Genomic DNA, 21,341 nt, shown 5'->3' on the forward strand with positions numbered 1-21,341 from the left:
CCAATGACTTTAAATGGCCCCACAAGAAGAAATCTAGCAGGTTTAAATCAGGTGAGCTTGGAGGAAAACTCAGCCCATACACCATCTGGTGTATGGACTGTTTTCCTCAGCCCATACACCAGATTCAGTCAGTACCTTGTGATGAAGGAAATCACCTGCCGAAGATAAGGCATTCCAGTTAATAACTCGGGAACCAAGCATTTCCAGAACTATGTTGATATAAAATATTTTTATTGTCTACATATGAGGAACTCATTCCTGAAGTTATGCCATGTGTTTTTGAGACACCCTGTATATCATTTGAAAGGTCTTTGTGAGGAATCAGGATTTATAATGTTAATCGGAATTAATTGAAAAAGGCATATAATTACGAGCAACCCCCGTATAACACTGTACTTCCACAACACGATTTTGCTCTAACACAATTGATAAATTGTGGCAATCCTCGCACAACATGGTACTTCTATAATAAGGTTTTGCTCTAACATGGTTTGAGAATTATGGTAAATCTTGCATAACATGATATTTTTGAGCATTTGTGTAGAGAAAACCCTACTATTATGTTGGATGCAAATTTTCAACATTTCCATTCTTTTTTTTGTGAATTCCCACTGTTGACTAGCTAGTTGTTATGCAAAAAAAATTATTGGGAAATCTCCGTATTTTATTTTTTTCATTTTTTTTTTTCCATTCCTTTTTGTGAAACCCTGCTGTTGACTCACTGGTCATTACTGCCTTCATGATATTTTTCTAAAGCACATTTCTGGAGGTCACTACCATAAAACAATAAAAACAATTTGCACTTTCTCGTTTATTGGTCTTTTCTGTTAGTGTGTAATCAATTATAAACAGGTAGTAAACTCGATCTTCTTGCATTTGCTGTAGTATATATAGCTGGAATTCTCTGGGTTTTCACTTTATTATGGTGAAAAGTGTTTCCCCTTCCACAAAATAATCACTCACATAAAAAAACTTAAATAAATTTTTAGAAACTCATTACTCCGTATCTCACTTGTGTGTATTGTGTTTCTTGCAACTTGTGCATGCCATGTTCTTTGTTAATTGCTTATTATTTTTACCGTTTTAAATTTTACAAAAAAAAAAAAAAGTCAGTGAACAGAAATATCAATTAGTATTTACATATTACAGTACATATTAATTAAGCTATGTATATAAGTGTAAATTTATTTTGCTAACTGGAAAATATTCTTCAGATTTTCACATATTGTTTAAAGTGGGGTCCGCTGTATTTTTTTTTTTTGGGAGATCCCTGGGTTAGGTTCTGTGCTGTTGAACTTGTGCTTGTTTGAGACCATAAAAAATAATCGTGACTTTGAAGAGTGCGGTTTGTGAATTTTCAAGACAGCAGAAGGTACACGAAATCTAGATGCTCCAGAAGAGATTGTGCTTAGTAGCGATGAAGAGGAAGAAAAATAAATGAACGTGAATTATCTGACATATAAGTATCACAATTTGTAAGGTAAGACGTTTGTTCAGTTAATCCTATTAAAATTACTACTATTATAAAAATAAAGTTAAAATATTAAGTTATTACTACTATAAAAATTAAGTTTCTGATAGTTATTTAAAAAAATGGTGTATTTTTGTTAGCTTTTGGAATGTAACCCCCCTCTTGTACTGTGTTATACGATGTTATACGGTTCTTAGTCCCGTATAACATCGTTTTGCATTACATGAGATTTTGTAGGAACTAAACTATCATGTTATACAAGGGTTACCTGTATATATGAGGTCTCTCATTGATAGAACCTCATGATCTGACATAGCAACCCATCTGCACTTCTCAGAGAATTTCATGTTGAACTGCACACTCAAGGAACTGGATGCAAAAATAATAATAATTGTGCATCATATACTTAGATTTCAGGAAGGAAGGCTGAAATCCAAGTATATGGTAAGTGTATATGATCCAAATTAAGTGGAAGAAGATAGAGTGGTTTTCAATGGGCACTTCTATTAGCATTAGTAGAGGCATATGATGCAAGAAAGCAAGCTTATTCAGCATCAGCCAAAAAAAAAAAAAAAAAAAAAAACCACTACTCCCATTTCACCCCTCCGTTCGTTCGAAATACCTGTCCAGCTGAGCCTTAAATTTGTTTAGGCTATCAACTTCAACAACAAGCGATCGGAGTCTATTCCACAAACCAACTGCCCGCTGGCTAAAGGCAAATTTCCGCACATCTATCCGACATCCGTCCTTCCTCAATTTGAATCTATGCCCTCTCAGGTGATTATTCTGAGCAAGAGAAAGAATCCCATCGGCATTGAGCATGCTCAAGCCATTCAAAGCCTTATACACCTCTATCAGATCACCTCACCGATGCCTAGTCTCCAGGCTCTGTAATTTGCAAAACTTAAGCCTTTCTTCGTAAGAGCACCCCTTTGTTCCATTCACTAATCTTGTTGCCCTTCTCTGTACTCGTTCCAGCAACTCTACATCCTTCTTGAAATGAGGCCTCCAGACCTGTATACAGTACTCAAGGTGTGGCCTGACCAATGCCTTATACAAGGGAATAATCACATCCCTGTCCCTGCTAGAAAAATTCCTGTATATCATTGACAAGACACCATGAGCTACTCTTGCAGCTCGTCTGCACTGCTCAGAGAACTTCATATCTGCCTGCACAATTACCCCCAGATCCTTTTCATTCTCTACCACTGTCAGCGTAGTACCACAGAGTTGATACGTTGATCTGGGGTTACTGTTTCCCATATGTAGTACTTTACATTTGTCACTGTTAAACTTCATTTGCCACCTCTCAGCCCATCTGATCAACCTTTCCAGATCCTGTTGCAGCAGCATAGTATCAGTAGTGTCCTTAACAACCCTGCCAACCTTGGTATCATCTGCAAACTTGGACAATAAGCCTGATACACCATCATCAATATCATTTATAAATACAGAAAACAACAATGGACCCAACACTGACCCCTGAGGAACTCCACTAATAACATTAGTCCACGTTGAGCAGTGTCCATTGATTACCACTCTCTGTCTTCTGCCACTCAACCATCCCTTTATCCATAGCAGCAATTTGCCTCCAATGCCACACTTCTCCAATTTGTGCAGCAGTCTTCCATGCGCAACAGTATCAAAAGCCTTTCTAAGATCCAAATATATAATATCAAAGTTATTCCCTGCATCCAGTTCTTTTGTGACTACATCATAGTATCCAATCAAATTGGTCAGACAAGACCTGCCCTTAACAAAACCATGCTGTGTCTGAGCTATAACTGAATTCTTGTCCAGATGATCCTGCAGTGCTTCTTTAACCAGTGCCTCCATTAATTTTCCTGGAACCGAAGTTAAACTAACAGGTCTATAATTACTTGTGTCAGCCTTTGATCCTCCTTTGTGAATTGGGGTTACATTTGCACATCTCCAGTCCATGGGTACCTCCCCTGAGTCCAAAGAAGCTCTCATAATTATGGCTAGGGGTTTGCTTACTTCCTTTGCTGCCTCCTCTAATATAACTGGATAGATCGCATCCACCCCAGGTGCCTTTTTTATGTTTATCCTCAACAATTTCTCCTCCACTTTCCTCTCAGTTATTAGAAAATCATCTAGCTCACTGCCAATGTTTACTTCACCTACGACATTCCCCTTCCTGAATAACTCCTCATGTGTGAATGTAGATGCAAAATACTCGTTTAGATTGTTAGCCACCTGAGCTGGATCCTCAACTGTTGAACCATCAACATCCAGTGGACCAATCTGATTCATCCCTTTCCTTCTTGAGTTTAAATATGTAAAGAACTCTTTTCTGTTTTTCTTTGCGTCCTTTGCCAAGGATTTCTCATAATCTGCCTTTGCCTGCCTAATCTCCTTTGTGACTTGGTTACAGACCAACTTATATCTATCATAGGCTTCCATGTCACCCATTAATTTGTATGTATCCCATGCATTTTTTTTCTCTGCCATATGTCTCATTAGTTCATCTGACAACCATTTAGGCCTGAACCCTGAACAATATTTCTTGGTTGGTATGTAAAGCCTGGTAGCTTCCAAGATTAGTTCCTTGAATGCTTCCCATTTTGAATTTGCTGTTGGTAACATCATCAGGTGGTCCCACTGTATAGAATTTAAATACTGTCTCAGAACATCATAGTCGCCTTTACGAAAGCAAAAACCCTTCCCTTTACCTCTGAAGGTAGTTACCTCCTTGAGTAAATCCCACTTCAGCACACTGTGATCACTGCCACCCAGTGGTTCCTTTATCTGCAGATTCCTAATGCATGAAGAATCACTACTGATAATCAGATCAAGAGTATTACTCCCTGTAGTTGCCTCCCGAACATGCTGGTGTAGAAAACAATCATCCAATAAATCCACAAAAGCCTTGCTAGTGTGTGAGTGACCAACCCACAAATTCCAGTCAATATCTGGGAAATTAAAATCCCCCATTATAAGACTCTCTGATTTACTGGCCCATTCTATTTCCCTGTACAGTATCTTATTATACTCATCAGAGTCATTAGGCCTATAGCACACTCCTACTCTCAATTTTGATTTACCTATGCTTATGTCACACCAAACTGACTCGACACTGCCCTGTCCATCAATGTCGACTGGCTTCACTTCCTTGGATTTTATGTGTTTTTTAACTAATAGCATAACCCTCCTCCCCTCCCCTCCTGTCCTGTCTCTCCTTTCTATACACATTGTACTCCCCAAATTCCAGTTCTGCATTCCCTATATCTGTGTGACACCACGTCTCAGATATCCTAACAATATCTGCCTTTGATGTTTTCAGCAATACCTCAAATTCATCAAATTTATTTACTAAACTCCTAGCATTGGTGTACACACAAGTATACATGCACCTGTTTCTATTCTTAGCTACCCTAACACAACCCATGTGTTTACTTGTACCGCAGTGGCTCCCAGCAGTCTCTGAAATACCATGCATCTTGTTTTTCAGGCTTCTGCTCATTCCAATAGAAGCAGTGCAAGAATCTCTTTCACCTCTGCTAGTGGCTACTGTTAATCCATTAGTCTTTGTCTCCCCCCAAGCTAGCAGTTTTCCGACCCACCTAACACTGCTTCGATAGCATCAGCAAATATTCTTGCACCCTTTCTATTTAAGTGTATCCCGTCCCTGTAGAAGCAATCTCTCCTGTTAACAAGTACATTCCAGGCTGAAAAAAATTCTACCCCTTGAGCCTAGCACTATCTTTCCAGGGCTGAATTGATCGACAAGGCTCTCATCATATACTCCCTCCTATCGTGTCTGGGCAGAATTGCAGACACTTTCAAATTCAACCCTACTTCACGGCTTTTTTTCAACAGTGACCTGTACTTGTTAAGTAATTCCGCTGGTCTCCTACTCTTAATATCATTAGTGCCAACGTGTACAACTATATCACCTTTTGTGCCCTTAAAAGATGATATCTGCTCTACAACGTCATCAACCTTTGCCCCTGGCAGACATACCCTGGTCCTGTTACACCTATCCTTTTTACAAAGCATGTTCCCCGTTTCCCTGACAGTAGAGTCACCAACAACTACTAGTTCCTGTGGGACCAGCGCATTCTGCCTTGGGGGCTGCCTCTGTGTTGCAAGATGACCAAGTGCAAGCTCTGGTGTTGATGTGGGCAGCTGAGAGCTTGATGGGCCCCTCAATTTATTTCTTTCGAGGGCATCCACCCTGTCCTTCAAGGTCTCATATAGGCCCATAACAACGCTGAATTGTCACCTAATTTCCTTGCACTCCTTGCATCGTGCACACACAGACATCCCCCATGGCAGTATCATGTCCCGTACCCGATTGCTCCGCAAACATCAAGCAAACAGTGCATCTTAAAAGGCTGTGATTCAGAGGGCAACTGCCCCCCCTCAGTTCTCCCCTGAGTCACAGCACTCCCATTAGCTTGAACCTTTTGCTTTGCTGCTCTGGTCAGAGTCATGATTTCGATTTAAATGTCAATAAAATTACAATTCCAGAACAAAATTAAAACCTTAAACTTGTATCTTAACATAGTTATAACGCTATATTTATTTTTCAGTATCGAGTGTTATCTATGAGTTCCCTTTATATAACTTCCGTATCAAGTATGTATTAATTAGTTACGTTTGTACTCTAAGTCATTATATATATATATATAGTTAAAAGTACAATTTAATTGACAATGAAGTTTAACAAGATTAATAGATCTACTGATTAATTGACAATATTATATTATGCACTATACTATACAAAGCTAATGCTATCGAATTCCGGATATGCTGTATCGCGTTTCAGTAATGAGTGTTATCTACGAAATCCCTTTATATAACTTCCGTGTCAAGTTATGTATTAATTATTTATTTTTACTAATTATTTATGTTCCGTAACCTAAGTGGTTATATGTATAGTTAAAAGTACAATTTAATTGCCAATGAAGTTCGACAAGATTAATAGATTTTACTGATTAATTTTCACGTAACAATGGCGGCTGTTTATGAACGGTAAACACGTGAATTTGATACCCTTTCCGATACTAAGTAATACCTACAAATCTCTATCTAAGTTACTTTAACTTTAAGTACCGTAAATAGGAATATAAAGCTACTCTAGAAATAAGTTAATATGTCAATTTAAACTAATAAAGCAGAAAATAAATCAGAAAAAACTTCTCTGTTCCAAGAGCGGCAGAAAGGCACGTCCGCACAGGAAACTCTCCTAATTCTCTCTTCATTGACTGTTGTTTTACATTGTTGTTTTCAATATTTATCTATTTATCGGTGATATTGGTGAAGGTATATCAGGCTTAATATCTAAGTTTTCAAATGATTCAAAGTTTGGCAAGGTGGTTAATGACAGTCATCAAGGTGAGCTACTGTAACAAGATCTAAAAAAAAAATTAGGCAGATGGCAGTTTAAGATTGACAAAGGCAATTGGGATTACTGCATTTGTATAGCAGTAATCCCAATTACTGCTAGCTTGGGGAGATACAAGGACTAATAGATTAACAGTGGCCACTGGCAGAGGTGAAAATGATTCTTGCACTGCCTCTATTAGAATAAAGCAGCAGCTTGGAAAACAAGATGCGAGTATTTCAGAGACTGCTGGGAGTCATTGCAGTACAAGTAAACAAATGGGTTGTGTTAGGGTAGCTAAGAATAGGAACAGGTGCATGTATACTTTGTATACACCAATGCTAGGAGTTTGGTAAATAAATTTGATGAATTTGAGGTATCGCTCAAAACACCAAAGGCATATATTGTTGGGATATCAGAGATGTGGTGCCACACAGATATAAGGAATGCAGAACTGGAATTTTGGGAGTCCAATGTGTACACGAAGGATAAACAGGATAGGAAGGAAGGAGGGGTTATGCTATTAGTTAAGAAACACATAAAATCCAAGGAAGTGAAGCCAGTCGACATTGCTGGACAGTGCAGTGTCGAGTCAGTTTGGTGTGACATAAGCATTGGGAGATCAAAATTGAGAGTAGGAGTGTGTTATAGGCCTAATGGCCTGTGATGAGTATAATAAGACACTGTGCAGGGAAATAAAGTGGGCCAGTAAATCAGAGAGTCTTATAATGGGGGATTTTTAATTTCCCGGATATTGACTGGAATTTGTGGGTTGGTCACTCACACACTAGCAAGGCTTTTGTGGATATATTGGATGATTGTTTTCTACATCAGCATGTTTGAGAGGCAACTACAGGGAGTAATATTCTTGATCTGATTATAAGTAGTGATTCTTCATGCATTAAGAAGCTGCAGATAAAGGAACCACTAGGTGGCAGTGATCACAGTGTGCTGAAGTGGAATTTACTCAAAGAGGTAACTACCATCAGGAGTAAAGGGAAGGGTTTTTGCTTTCGTGAAGGAGATTACGGTGGTCTGAAACAGTATTTATATTCTATACAGTGGGATCAACTGATGATGTTACCAACAGCAAATTCAAAATGGGAAGCATTCAAAGAATTTATCTTGGAAGCTACTAGGCTTTACATACCAACTAAGAAATATTGTTCAAGGTTATTGTTCAAGGTTTAGGCCTAAATGGATGTCAGATGAATTAATGAGACGTATGGCAGAGAAGAAAAATGCATGGGATACATATAAATTAATGGGTGACATGGAAGCCTCTGATAGATATAAACTGGTCTGTAACCAAGTCACAAAAAAAATTAGGCAGGCAAAGGATGCAAAGAAAAACAGCAAAGAGTTCTTTACCTATGTAAACTCTAGAAGGAAAGGGATGAATCAGATTGGTCCAACTGGATATTGATGGTTCAACTGTTGATGATCCTGCTCAGGTGCTAACAAACTAAATGAATATTTTGCCTGTACATTCACACATGAGGGGTTATTCAGAGAGGGAAAATGTCAGAGGTGAATTAAACTCTGGCAGTGAGCTAGATGATTTTGTAATAACTGAGTGGAAAGTGGAGTAGAAGTCGAAGATAAACATAAAAAAGACACCTGGGGTGCAGTTATATTAAAGGAGGCAGCAGAGGAAGTAAGCAAACCCTTTGCCATAATTATGAGAGCTTCTTTGGACTCAGGGGAAGTACCCATGGACTGGAGATGTGCAAATGTAACCTCAATTTACAAAGGAGGATCAAAGGGCAACAAGTAATTATAGATCTTTTAGTTTAACTTCTGTTCCAGGAAAATTAATGGAGGCACTGGTTAAAGAAGCACTGCAGGATCATCTAGACAAGACTTCAGTTATAGCTGACACAGCATGGTTTTGTTAAGGGAAAGTCCTGCCTGACCAATTTGATTGGATACTGTGATGTGGTCACAAAGGAATGATGTGGATGCAGGGAATAACTTTGATATCATATATTTGGATCTTAGAAAGGCTTTTGATACTGTTGCACATGGAAGACTGCTGAACAAATTGAAGCAGTGTGGCATTGGAGGCAAATTGCTGCTATGGATAAAGGGATGGTTGAGTGGCAGAAGACAGAGAGTGGTAATCAATGGACACTGCTCATCGTGGACTAATGTTATTAGTGGGTCCCTCAGGGTTCAGTGTTGGGTCCATTATTGTTTTCTGTATTTATAAATGATATTGGTGATAGTATATCAATATTAATGTCCAAGTTTGCAGACGATACGAAGGTTGGCAGGGTTGTTAAGGACACTAATGACAGTACGCTGCTGCAACAGGATCTAGAAAAATTGAGCAGATGGGCTGAGAGGTGGCAAATGAAGTTTAACATTGACAAATGTAAAGTACTACATATGGGAAGTGCCGACCGGGCTAGCGGAGTGGGTAAAGTACCTGCCCGGCAACCCAAAGGTCGTGGGTTCAATTCCTGCCTCGGGCTTGGATCAAAGTACTGCAAAAACCTTGTGAGGTGCAATATGGCCACAGAAGCTGATGCGCCAGCAACTACCAAATCAATCAACATATGGGAAGCAGTAACCCCAGAGTAACATATCAACTGTGTGGTACTACATTGACAGTGGTAAAGACTTCAACCCTTTGTTGTGAAAAGGACCTGGGGTAATTGTGTAGGCAGATATGAAGTTCTCTGAACAGTGCAGATGGTCTGCAAGAGTAGCTCATGGTGTCTTGTCAATGATACACAAGAATTTTTCTAGCAGGGATAAGGAGATGATTATCCCCTTGTATAAGGCAATGGTCATGCCACACCTTGAGTACTGTGTACAGGTCTGGAGGCCTCATTTTAAGAAGGATGTAGAGCTGTTGGAACGAGTACAGAGAAGGGCAACAAGATTAGTGAATGGAACAAAAGGTTGCTCTTACGAAGAAAGGCTTAAGGTTTGCAAATTACAGTGTCTGGAGACTAGACTAGGCACCTGCGAGGTGATCCGATTGAGGTGTATAAAGCCTTGAATAGTTTGAGCATGCTCAGGTCTGATGGGATTCTTCCTCTTTCTCAGAATAATCACCAGAGAGGGCATAAATTCAAATTGAGGAAAGACAGATGTATGATAGATGTGCAGAAGTTTGCCTTTAGCCAGCGGGTAGTTGGTTGGTGGAACAGAGTTCCACCCTTTGTTGTGAAAGTTGATAGCCCAAATAAATTTAAGGCTGTGTTGGACAGGTAATTGGAACGAACGGAGGGGTGAAATGGGAGCGTTTTTTTTGGCTGATGCTGCATAAGCTTGCTTTCTTTCATCATATGCCTCTACTAATGCTAATTAACTTTCAACTGTGTGGTACTACACTCAGCTAGTGGAAAAGGAAGAAAAACCTGGGGGTAATTGTGCCATCACATGTGAATTTCTGTGAGCAGTGCAGACAGCTGCCAGCACTTTTCGTGAGGTTTTGTCTGTTGTATACAGGTACTTTTCTGTTAGGGGTAGTGGGACGATTATCTCATTGTACAAGGCATCATTTTCAGAATGATGTAGATCTGCTACAATGGCCTCAGAGAAGTGCGATGAGATTAGTGAAGGGAACAAAGGGTGGTCTTACAAAGAAAGCCTTCAGTTCTGCAAATTTCTGTGTCTTGAGACTAGGAAGGTGATATAATTGAAGTGTTTAAGGCTTTGAATGCATTAACCGAACTCAGTAGTGATGGCATTCTTCCTCTTGTTCAAACTACACACATGGGAGGGAATAAATTCAAATTGAGGAAAGATGGTTGTAGATAAATATGTACAGGTTTGCCTTCTGCTAGCAGGTAGTTGATTGTTGGAACAAACTTCCATTTGTTGTTGTTGTGAGGAGCCAGTAGTTTGAATAAATTCAAGGAAGAACTGGTCAAATTATTGTAGAGATGGGCAGGTGATGTGAGAGGGTTTTTTGCTGATGCTTTATAAGCTTGCTTTCTTCCATCATATGCAAGTGCTACTGATAATATAATTTAAGTAGATACCACTTCAATTTAATATGATTACTGCTGCTGAATTTTACATTAGACGTTCGCTAACTCAAAGTTGAAGGATGATGAAAAAAAATAAATCATGAGTCATTGAAAATTTGACCTATCTAATTTTATTGTTTTTCTTTTTAAAATAGGTTACTCTATAAACAAACATGCAAAAGTGCAGTAGCCCTTATTGATACATTGTCTTATCACTCAAATTTTTACTAAAAAAAAAAAAAAAGTTTATAACTAAAGAACTGTATTTGATTGGATTTTTTTTAAAATAAAGAACTTCAACTTTGATGGATCATCGATTTTTACTCCATCACATTCGAGTCTGTGTAGTTTTACTTTTTTTTTAATAATTTTTTTTTAATAATTTTTCTTTTATTATTGTTATTTTTATTTTAAAGTCTTGAAATTTTATTTTATTGCAGCTTAAAAACTTGTTCTAAAGTTTGCTTTTATTAATCATTGGATAACAAGACACTAGGTTTCCTTTCACTCTTTGTGTACATTTATTCATTAATCTGATTTGAAAATTAGTGGCAGTCATTGATAAATGCTATTTTATTAAATGTTTAATATTTTAGGGTACTTCGGGTGGCTTTACAAGATGGTTTTCTACTAGGAAAAAGGAATACGAGCTTGAAAAATGTGCTGGTAAATACAGCAGCAGGCACTCACAGGGTTTGTATATAAGGTTGTTGTTTTTTTGTTTGTGTGGCAATGGGTTGTTATAACAAGATAATATGATCACTGCACAGTGTGATATGACATTATGTGGTTATCTCATTGTGCTGTATAAAGAGCATGGAACATGATTTTAGTGCTGTTTTTTTTTTTTTTTTTTTTAAGGTGTCTTAAAACCAATCAGAAGTACATATTGCTTTGTATGGGCTATCTGGGGGGGAAAAAAAAACCTTTATTATTAGAGAAGTGCATAACTTTAGATCTGATATGCAATAATAGATGTAGTTTTCACGTTTATAAAGAATAACTCAAATTTCTTTTCTGTGTACTTTAAAGATCAGTAGTTCAGTGGTAGTTCAGTAGTTCAATGATCACTTCACCACAGTAGGCCATAAAACAAAAACAAGTTCAGCTTATTCGTCGTTATCTGTTTAGGAAGAATTCACCGATGTTCCAAAGTTTTATGCATGGATGGAAGAGCTTCAAGTAAAGGTATTAGATGGCCTCAAATCTTTAGGAGAACATTTGTAATGCATTCCATTGAGGCCAAATAAAGTCAATTTGACACACTTAATGAGAACTTCAGCTACCAAGATCAACAATGTACAATGATATTCATGAAAGGCTTTGATTATTTGCCTGTATAGTTTCAAGTGGTGTAGTAGTTATTACAAACATATAGGCCAAAATGTGAATTTTTTGTCACCATGATGCTGCAGTTATCTGAAGAAGACAGGTTTCCTACAAAAGTGTGCTTTTCTAGTGAAGCAACTTTTCATATGTTTTTGGACATTTAAATGGCACAGAGTTTGTATATAGGGGTCTGAGAACCCATGTGCAGTGTATGGTAGTCCAAAGTCAAAGTGTGGTGCAGGCGTCATCATAATATGATTATTAGTCCATTTTTCCCAAAGATCAAGGTAGAATATTCCATTAACTGACTGAAAAGTCAGTTAATGGAATATTCTACCTTGATCTTTTAGAGAATTGTGCTTCCATAACTGGAGGTATATCGGCTGAATGTGTTTATTCCCCCCCCCCCAAATATTGCATCCTGGCTTATTCTCTTAATGCATTTCTCTAGATTTTTGCTGGATTTGGTGGTTGGTGGACCAATTCAATGATCACTTCACATAACTCTACTTTCTTTTGGTGTTAAGGATATTCACAACAACAGTAGGGTATTAAGGTATTCACAACAACAGTTCCTGATTACCAACATTAAAAACAAGAAAAATTGAAACAATTCCATTTCACCTGAAAGGCTAACAATGTATGGTGGATGGTTAAGTACAGATTTGACATCTTCAGAGCTGCAAGAGGGGTACACATTCAAGATTATTGACATGCTTAACTCTTTGAGCTGTTATTTGCATTATTGTGAAAACAGTTAATGTTAATATGCTTCTGTTCAAAAGTTATGGAGATTTTTAATACAGTTGATTCCAGTTATTTTGGACACATTGGGACTAGTGCATTTTGGCCCGATTAATCAGCTGCCCCAATTATGCGAAGTTTCACGCAAATAGTTAAAAATATAGTGGACCCCCCGCTTTACAATTGGGTCACTGTACAATCAACTCACGTTACGATGGATGCACTATAGTAAAGCAGTCTTCACTATACAATGTGTAGTAAGTTCCGGTCATCATGATCTAGTTTGTGAATTGAATTTTAATTCTATTAAACAGCGATTCTAATTAGCAAAAATAGTAGGAATATTATCCACAGGCTATAAAAGTAAAGATATATTAAGCACAAATTTACCCTTTATTAAAAAAGGGTAAATTAAAAAATTAAATGATACGTGATAATCGGAATAATTAATACGTACCGTAATATGTACATACTAATAAGTTGACATTTCTGTTCACTGACATTTGTGGGGGTTAAAATTTAAAACAGTAAAAAGATAAGCAGTCAATAACAAAGAATATGGCACACACGAATTGCAAGTAACACAGATTTGATACATTTATTCATCACTATTTTAAGGTTACCATCTTATCTGATGATGGAACCTAATAGTTCCAAAAGCATTCACAATAGAATTTTTAATGAATAGTGATTCACCTTTTTGGTGATGTTATACATTTAAAAATTATATTAGTAAGTCTGGGTTGACTTGTGGATGAACATAGTTCTTTGTAAAGAGCATAAGCCCAAGCTCTATCACATCACAAAGGAGGAGTAATGCCGTTCGTAGGAAAGACAAGTATAATGCAGTATGACACTATTTTCTCAATCTGTTTCAACATCTCCTTTTAAATAGTACCTTGCTTATTTACTGAAATATTGTGTGTGTGTATATATACAGGGTGATTCACTACCAGTGAAACAAACTTGCAGGAGGTGTAGGGGGCACAAAGAAGAATCGGAATCACATAGCATTGCAGGGTCCGAAATGTCTTCGTCACGTAGAGGACGTTGAACGGGAGGTCACGTGAACAGCGATCCCGCTGGAAGTCAGCATTTGCGAACCGGTTCCCGAGGCAGAAGGATGGAAGAATATTCAAACGTTGAACTGGCCGACATACACCTCTCGTATGAAGCTGCAGACTGTAACGGGCATGCCGCTCTGCACTTGTACCAGGAATGTTTCCCTCACAGGCGTGCTCCTCATCATACGATTTTCGCACGTGTGCACAGAAGGTTACGGGAGACTGGTTGTTTCACGAGAGGTACCATGAATCGAGAGCGAACAACGAGGACGCCAGACAATGAGGAGAATGTCCTACATCTTGCAGAAGGCAGTACGAGTACTCGAGCGATAGGCCAACAATTGGGTATTTCCCAATCCACTGTATGGAGGATACTGTCAACAAACCAAATGAGTTCATACCATCTGCAATGCGTCCAATCATTGGAGCCTGTGGATTATCCACTCCGGAGGACTTTTGCTACTTGGTTTCTTCAACAGAAACTTCGCAAATGCTGACTTCCAGCGGGATCGCCGTTTTACGCGACCTCCCGTTCAACGTCCTCTACCGCATGATGAAGGCATTTCGGACCCTGCAATGCTATGAGATTACGATTCATCTTTGTGCCTCCTACACCTCCTGCAAGTTTTGGAGGAGTGGTAGTGAATTTCATATTTTTTCTCCATTGACAGTGGCGGACTGGCCATAAGCCTTACCGGGGAAACCCCGGTGCACCGGAGGCTGGTGTGATTTTGGCCATAATCCATAGTACTTTGTATATGAGGCCACTATAAATTTTTCCGGGTAAGAATTTTTGATCCAGTCCGCCTCTGTTTATCGATATTGCTTTTCTTTTTCTCTCTCTCTCTCTCTCTCTCTCTCTCTCTCTCTCTCTCTGCAGTGCCTTCACCAGGACGTTTCCTTTTCACACCTTTTAAGTATTTTACTCATTTTTAGGGAATAAAGCATAATTACAAAACGAGGAGGCACGCTTGATACACATAAACAAAGCTGCACGCATGTAGCAACTGAATGAACAACACTGTAATGGCAGAGATACACTATTAATACCTCACATTTTACTAAAGCACATTTCTAGGGGTAACTACCATAAAACAATAAAAACAATTTCCAGTTGCGTTTCTGCTAGTGGAATCTGTTCTAAACTGGTAGTAAACTCGATCTAATTGCATTTGCGATTATACTGATAGCTGGAATTGTGTTGGTTTTTACATTATTATGGTGAAATGTGTTTCCCCTTCGTTGATATAAAAAACATAAATACATTTTCAGAATCTTCTCTTCATTCCTATCGTGTTGCGTTCGGTTGGGTGATTTTGCGTTCGACTACCATTTCTTGTAAACGCAAAGGCGAATCGTGCATAAGCGAATTCGGTTTGTGTTATATAAGATATCGTTTCCCCTATTTATAAATCGTGTATGATCAAATTCGTAGTGTAAACATGTGTTATACGAGGACTGACTGTGTGTGTGTGTGTGTGTGTGTAAAAATTTATATATATTGCAAAAATATGCAATCTTGGCTAATTTTATGCCGCTGAACACAAAAATCACATTAAAATTTGTTGATTAACTCTTGTTTTCGAATTGCACTTGGGGTCTCATATTAGCGAGTTACTCTACATTATAAACTTTGGCTCTCGGCAAAGTGCATGGCAAAACCTCAGTTTCAGTACCACCACATTCTTCTCACATGGTCGGCAACTGTCGCCTCGCTCTGCATCACATGATAAGTTGTTGTCACCCCAAATGCACCTTCAACTCTGTTGCTAGTTAATAATTACTGGGTTCTCAGTTAACGGTTGTTTCTCTGTGAGATTCTTACTTTTTGTGCATTATTTGTGTTGTGTAAGATTAATATGCCCTGGAATTGTGTGAATAGTCCAGATGACTTCTGTTACGTGTGTGGAGAAGACACGTTAGCTTCAAGGAAGCGTACCTTAACTCGAGCCATAAAAAAGGCCTACTTCTTGTACTTTGGATGTAAATCCAGGACAAGAACTGGGCTCCACACATATGCTGCACTACCTGTTCAGCAAAACTCAATGTGTGGGTGAATCGAAAGTGACATTTTATGCCTTTTGAAGTGCCCATGATATGGAGGCAGCCAACAAATCACATCGCACACTGTTACTTCTGTATGGCACCTCCTATTGGAAAAGGGATGATAATGAAAAAAAGTGGACAGTGACATACCCAAATATACCATCTGCAATTTGTCCTATGCCTTACAATGGGGTACTACCTATTCCTGAACCACCCGACCATTTTTCTGTACACTCTGATGAAGACACATCTTTCTGAATCACAGCAAGTGAGCTTAATGACCTCGTCAGGGATCTTGAACTGCTGAAGAATAAAGCAGAGCCATTGGCCTCGAGGCTACAACAGTGGAATCTTCTAGATCATTCTTTATTGGAGGATTGTTTTCTACTATGGAACATGTTCAAGGGGCAACCAGAGGGAATAATACTCTTGATCTGATTATCAGCAGTGATTATGCATGCAATAGGAAATTGCAGATATGACAGTGATCACAGTGTACTGATGTGGGATTTACTTAAAGAAGTAACTACCATCAAGAGTAAAGGGAAGGGTTTTTGTTTTCATAAACGTGACTACAGACGTCTCAGGCAGTTTTTAAATTCTATACGGTGGGATCAACTGATGACGTTACCAACAGTAAATTCTAAATGGGGAATCCTTCAGGGACTTAATTTCAGAGGCTACGAGGCTTTTCATACCAACTAAGAAATACCGTAAAGGTTCAGGCCTAAATGGTTGTTGGATGAATTAATGAGGCTTGTGGCAAAGAAGAAAGATGCATATAAATTATCAGGCGACACAGAAGCCTATGACAGGTATAAGCTAGTCTGTAATCAAGTCACAGAGGAGGTTAGGCAGGCAAAGTCAATTATGAGAAATCTTTGGCAAGGGATGCAAAGAAAAACAGAAAAAGAGTTCTTTATTTATGTAAACTCTAGAAGGAAGGGGATGAATCAAATTGGTCCACTTAACATAAATGGTTCGACTATTGATGATCCTGCTCAGATAGCTGACAAACTGAATGAGTATTTTGCATCTACATTCACACATGAGAAGCTATTCAAGGAGGGGAATGCCAGAAGTTTATCGAACTCTGACAGGGAGCTAAGTGATTTTGTGATAACTGAGAGCAAAGTGGAGGAGAAATTATTGAAGTTAAACATAAAAAAGGCACCTGAGGCAGATGGAATCTATCCAGTTATAATGGAGGCAGCAAGGGAAGTAAGCAAACCCTTAGCCAAAATTATGAGAGCATCCTTAGAGTCAGGGGACGATACCGTGGACTGGAGATGTGCAAATGTATCCCCAATCACAAAGCGGATTCAAAGGATGACACAAATAATTATAGACCTGTTTAACTTGTTCTGAGGAAAATAATGGAGTCACTGTTTAAAGAGGTGATACAGGATCACCTAGACAAGACAGCAGCAATAGTTCAGACACAGCATGGGTTTGTTAAGGGGAAGTCTTGTCTGACCAATTTGATTGGATACTATGATGTGGTCACAACGGAACTGGATGCAGAAAATAATTTTGATATGGATTTCAGGAAAGCTTTTGATACTGTTGCACATGAAGACTGCTTTCCAAATTGGAGAGGTATGCCATTAAGGGCAAGTTACTGCAATGGATAAGGGGATGGTTGAGTAGGATACAGCAGAGAGTGGTAATAAATGGATTCTGCTCTTTGTGGACTTATGTAATTAACGGCATCCCCCAGGGTTTGGTGCTGGGCCCATTGTTGTTTTGTGTATTTATCAGTGATATTGATGAAGGTGTAGCGGGCTTAATTTCCAAGTTTGAAGATGATACATAGGTTGGCAGGGTTGTTAATGACACTAAAGACAGTATGCTACTGCAACAGGATCTAGAAAAGTTAGATAGATGGGCTGAGAAGTGGCAACTGAAGTTTAACATCGACAAATGCAAAGTACTACATATGGGTAGCAGTAACCCAAGAGAGGAGTACCGTAGCTGATTGGTCAGGAGCGGGGATGCAGTAGCACACGCTGCATGAGTAGACCGGGGTTCAAGCCCCTGACTGCTAAATGCGGTTGATCTGCCAACCCGCACTGGACCAGCGTGGCAGATTATGGTCCATTTTCCTCAACATGAATTGCTGTGGAGGCTTCCATCCTGCAGTGGGTTGATAATAGCTGCAGTTTATCTTTTTTTTTTTTTTTTTTTAAATCCAAGAGAAACATACCAACTTTCTGGTCCAACACTCAGGGAGGTGGAGAATGAAAAAGACCTGGGGGGTAATTGTGCATTCAGATATGAAGTTCTCTGAGCAGTGCAGATGGGCTGCCAGAGCAGGTCATGGAGTTTTGTCAATGATGTATAGGAATTTTGGTAGCAGAGACAAAGAGGTGATTATCCCTTTGTATAAGGTAGTGGTCAGGCCACACCTTGAGTACTGTATACAGGTCTGGAGACTTCATTTTAGGAAGGATGTGGAGTTGCTAGAACGAGTACAGAGAAGGGCAACAAGATTGGTGAGAGGAAGAAAGGGGTGTGCTTATGAAGAAAGGCTTAAGTTCCTCAAATTGCAGCATCTGGAGACGAGGTACCTGCAAGGTGATCTGATTATAAGGCTTTGAATGGTTTGAGCAGGCTCAATGCTTACGGGATACTTCCACTTGCTCAGACTAAGAATCTGAGGGGGTGTAGATTCAAATTGAGGAAAGATAATTGTAAAAAAAGCTGTGTGGAAGTTTGCCTTTAGCCAGTGGGTAGTTGATTGCTGGAACAGACATCCATCTGTTGTGGAAGTTGATAGCTTGAATAAATTTAAGACTGAACTAGACAAACATTTGGAGTGACCGGATGGGTGAAATGGAAAGGGTTTTTTTTTTTTTTTTTTTTACCTGATGCTGTATAAGCTTTCTTTCTTGTATCATATGCCTCTGCTAATGTTATTGCATAGCATCATCAGATAGGGTAATGCTACTGCAAAACATATATGATATACAGTATTTGCAAATTTCACAGAAATTAAGTGAATTTTGCAAGTGATGCAATTTTTTTGAGCACTATTGTATATACTTATTTTTTATTTATTTATTTTTATTTTTTTAGCTGCTTCCTACCAATTTGTAAAGGTCTGGGTTTAATTCAATAGTTGATTGCTGGAACAGACTTCCATCTGTTGTTGTGGAAGTTGATAGCTTAAATAAATTTAAGGCTGAACTAGACAAACATTTGGGGTGACCCGATGGGTGAAATGGGAAGGGGTTTTTTTTTTTGGCTGATGCTGTATAAGCTTGCTTTCTTTCGTCATATGCCTCAATTAATGGTAATGTATTTAAAACTGTTGGCTAGTGTAATTTGCTTTCACATTTGGAATTACCTTAAATGCATAACACTTGGAAAGAAAACTGCATCTTGCTGTTCACAATTAAATGAAGCAGTGATGAATTTAAGCCATACATTTCTTACTTACTAACATTTTTTTGCAAAAGTGTATTGTAACCATCTGAATTTTCCAATCTAGAAATTTTACATTTTGCTTTTAGTGATTTTCAGTCACTAAATGCAAAATTTTAATTTTACATTTAGTTACTGGATTTTAACAGTCAAAATTTTAAATTCACAGCTGTGTTGGTATAACATGAAAGTGTACTTTATCTTCTAACAAATACATTCAGTAACTAACTGCATGATTATTCAGAGAATACCGTATTTTAAAGAATCTTGTTTGAATTTCCTAAATTATTTGTGTGTTGTAACCAGTTGATCTTTGGATTTAGTTTCTTTCCATGTTGAATACCATGGATGTGTAGTTTTTGAGTTTTTTAGAATTTTATAGCCATCTTGTGTATTTTGATAATACAGTAAACCCCCGCTATTCGCGGTATCTGTATTCACAGTTTCGCGTATTCGCAATTGCTGTTTAATATAAAATGAAACCTTAAAAAATGTGAATTTTAAAGCGGCGTGAACATTTTTCGCCATAAAAAAACATTTTAGCTTGGCTAAAATTATCTTTCCCGGTCAAAACAGCTCTCAGTGGGTTGGGGGAGAGGGGTGACAAAATCGCGAGTGTGGATGTTTCTCTCTAAACCTTGTTCAGTATGTGTTATGCACTTGTCACGTAATTATGCACTTGCTTTTAATTTATATGCTTATAAATTGAATAAATTTATCAATTTATAAATTGATATGCTTACAAAAGTGATAAATCTACCATTTTGCAGTGTAAAACAGACTTTTTCGAGTGTATTAACCGAAGAAAGTGACTTTATTGTGGACAAGTTCTTTCTAACCCGTACAAAAATATGGTTACAAATAACAAGGGAAATGTGAAAAGATCAAAGGTGATGACATTAGCAAATAAAATTGAGTTATTAGATAAAATTTTTAATAGTGAAAGTGTCTCCTCAGTGGCAAAACATTATAAAATCAATGAGTCAATGGTACGATCAATCAAGAAATCGGCAGAAAAAATCTGCCATAGTGTCCATGAAAACGTGCTAATTGCTTCAAAAATTTGCTCTGTAACTCGTGATGTTAAATTAGAAAAAATGGAAAAAGCTTTAAATCTGTGGATAGAAGACCAAACTCAAAATAAAATTCCATTAAGTTCACTCATCATTTGTGAAAAGGCAAAACTCTATTATCAACACTTTAGCGAAACTGATGATAGCACTGGCGGATAAGTTTTTTTTTAGTTAGCAAAGGCGCTAGTTTGAAAGATTTGTTTGAAATTTCTAATAAATATTACATTTAATATAAAATTTTTTCTTATTTTCATTTCGATGCCATATGCTTGCATTTCACTTTGTACTGTCTATGTACATAGTCATATTATGAAGGTACATATAATACATACATAGACAAAATTTTAGACTAGTTTTTCTTATATATTTCATACTTTGGAACGGAACCCCTTTATTATTATGGGAGCCATAACTCAGTATTCGAGGCATTTCTCAGGAACGTAACCTCCCGAATAGCGGGGGTTTACTGTATTTTGATGTAACAAGACTGTGAGGTTTTTTGTTTTATTGTTGGACTGTACAATAATTTCAGTAAAGTTATCTAATGGTGAAAGCTAAAATTCATTAGTATAAGTTATACTAATGAATTTTAGTTTATTTATTTATTTATTTATTTTTATCCAGGAAAGAGGACAGTAGGAAAGTGTAGAGGCTGGTTTTAAGTGATTTTTGTTGAATTTAATGAAGTAATTGATGGATTAAATTTATAGCATTTATACCGTAACATGGCAGCCGGATCTTCAGGTCCCTTGCAAAAAAAAAAAAAAAAAAATGCAGATTTTTTGTTGGTTCATGCTTAATGACTGAAGCTTTTTTCTGCATACCTAAATATATCTCCAGTTTTTTATTATT

At 37.9% G+C, this 21,341-nt stretch overlaps 1 protein-coding gene across 6 annotated transcripts in view; it reads left to right on the plus strand.

Annotated features, from left to right (window-relative positions):
- The window catches only part of LOC150088181 (rho guanine nucleotide exchange factor 10-like protein), a 465,691-nt gene that overhangs the window by 112,541 nt on the left and 331,809 nt on the right, over positions 1-21,341 (plus strand). For all 6 annotated transcript variants that reach the window (XM_090369366.1, XM_090369362.1, XM_090369365.1 and 3 more), the window contains one exon: positions 11,404-11,500. In XM_090369366.1, coding sequence (XP_090225492.1) covers positions 11,404-11,500 — 97 coding nt within the window. The remainder of the gene's footprint in view (positions 1-11,403; positions 11,501-21,341) is intronic.

This window comes from Mastigoproctus giganteus, chromosome 3 (genome assembly GCF_048544385.1).
Source record: "Mastigoproctus giganteus isolate SK-2022 chromosome 3, ASM4854438v1, whole genome shotgun sequence".
Taxonomy (NCBI): domain Eukaryota; kingdom Metazoa; phylum Arthropoda; class Arachnida; order Uropygi; family Thelyphonidae; genus Mastigoproctus; species Mastigoproctus giganteus.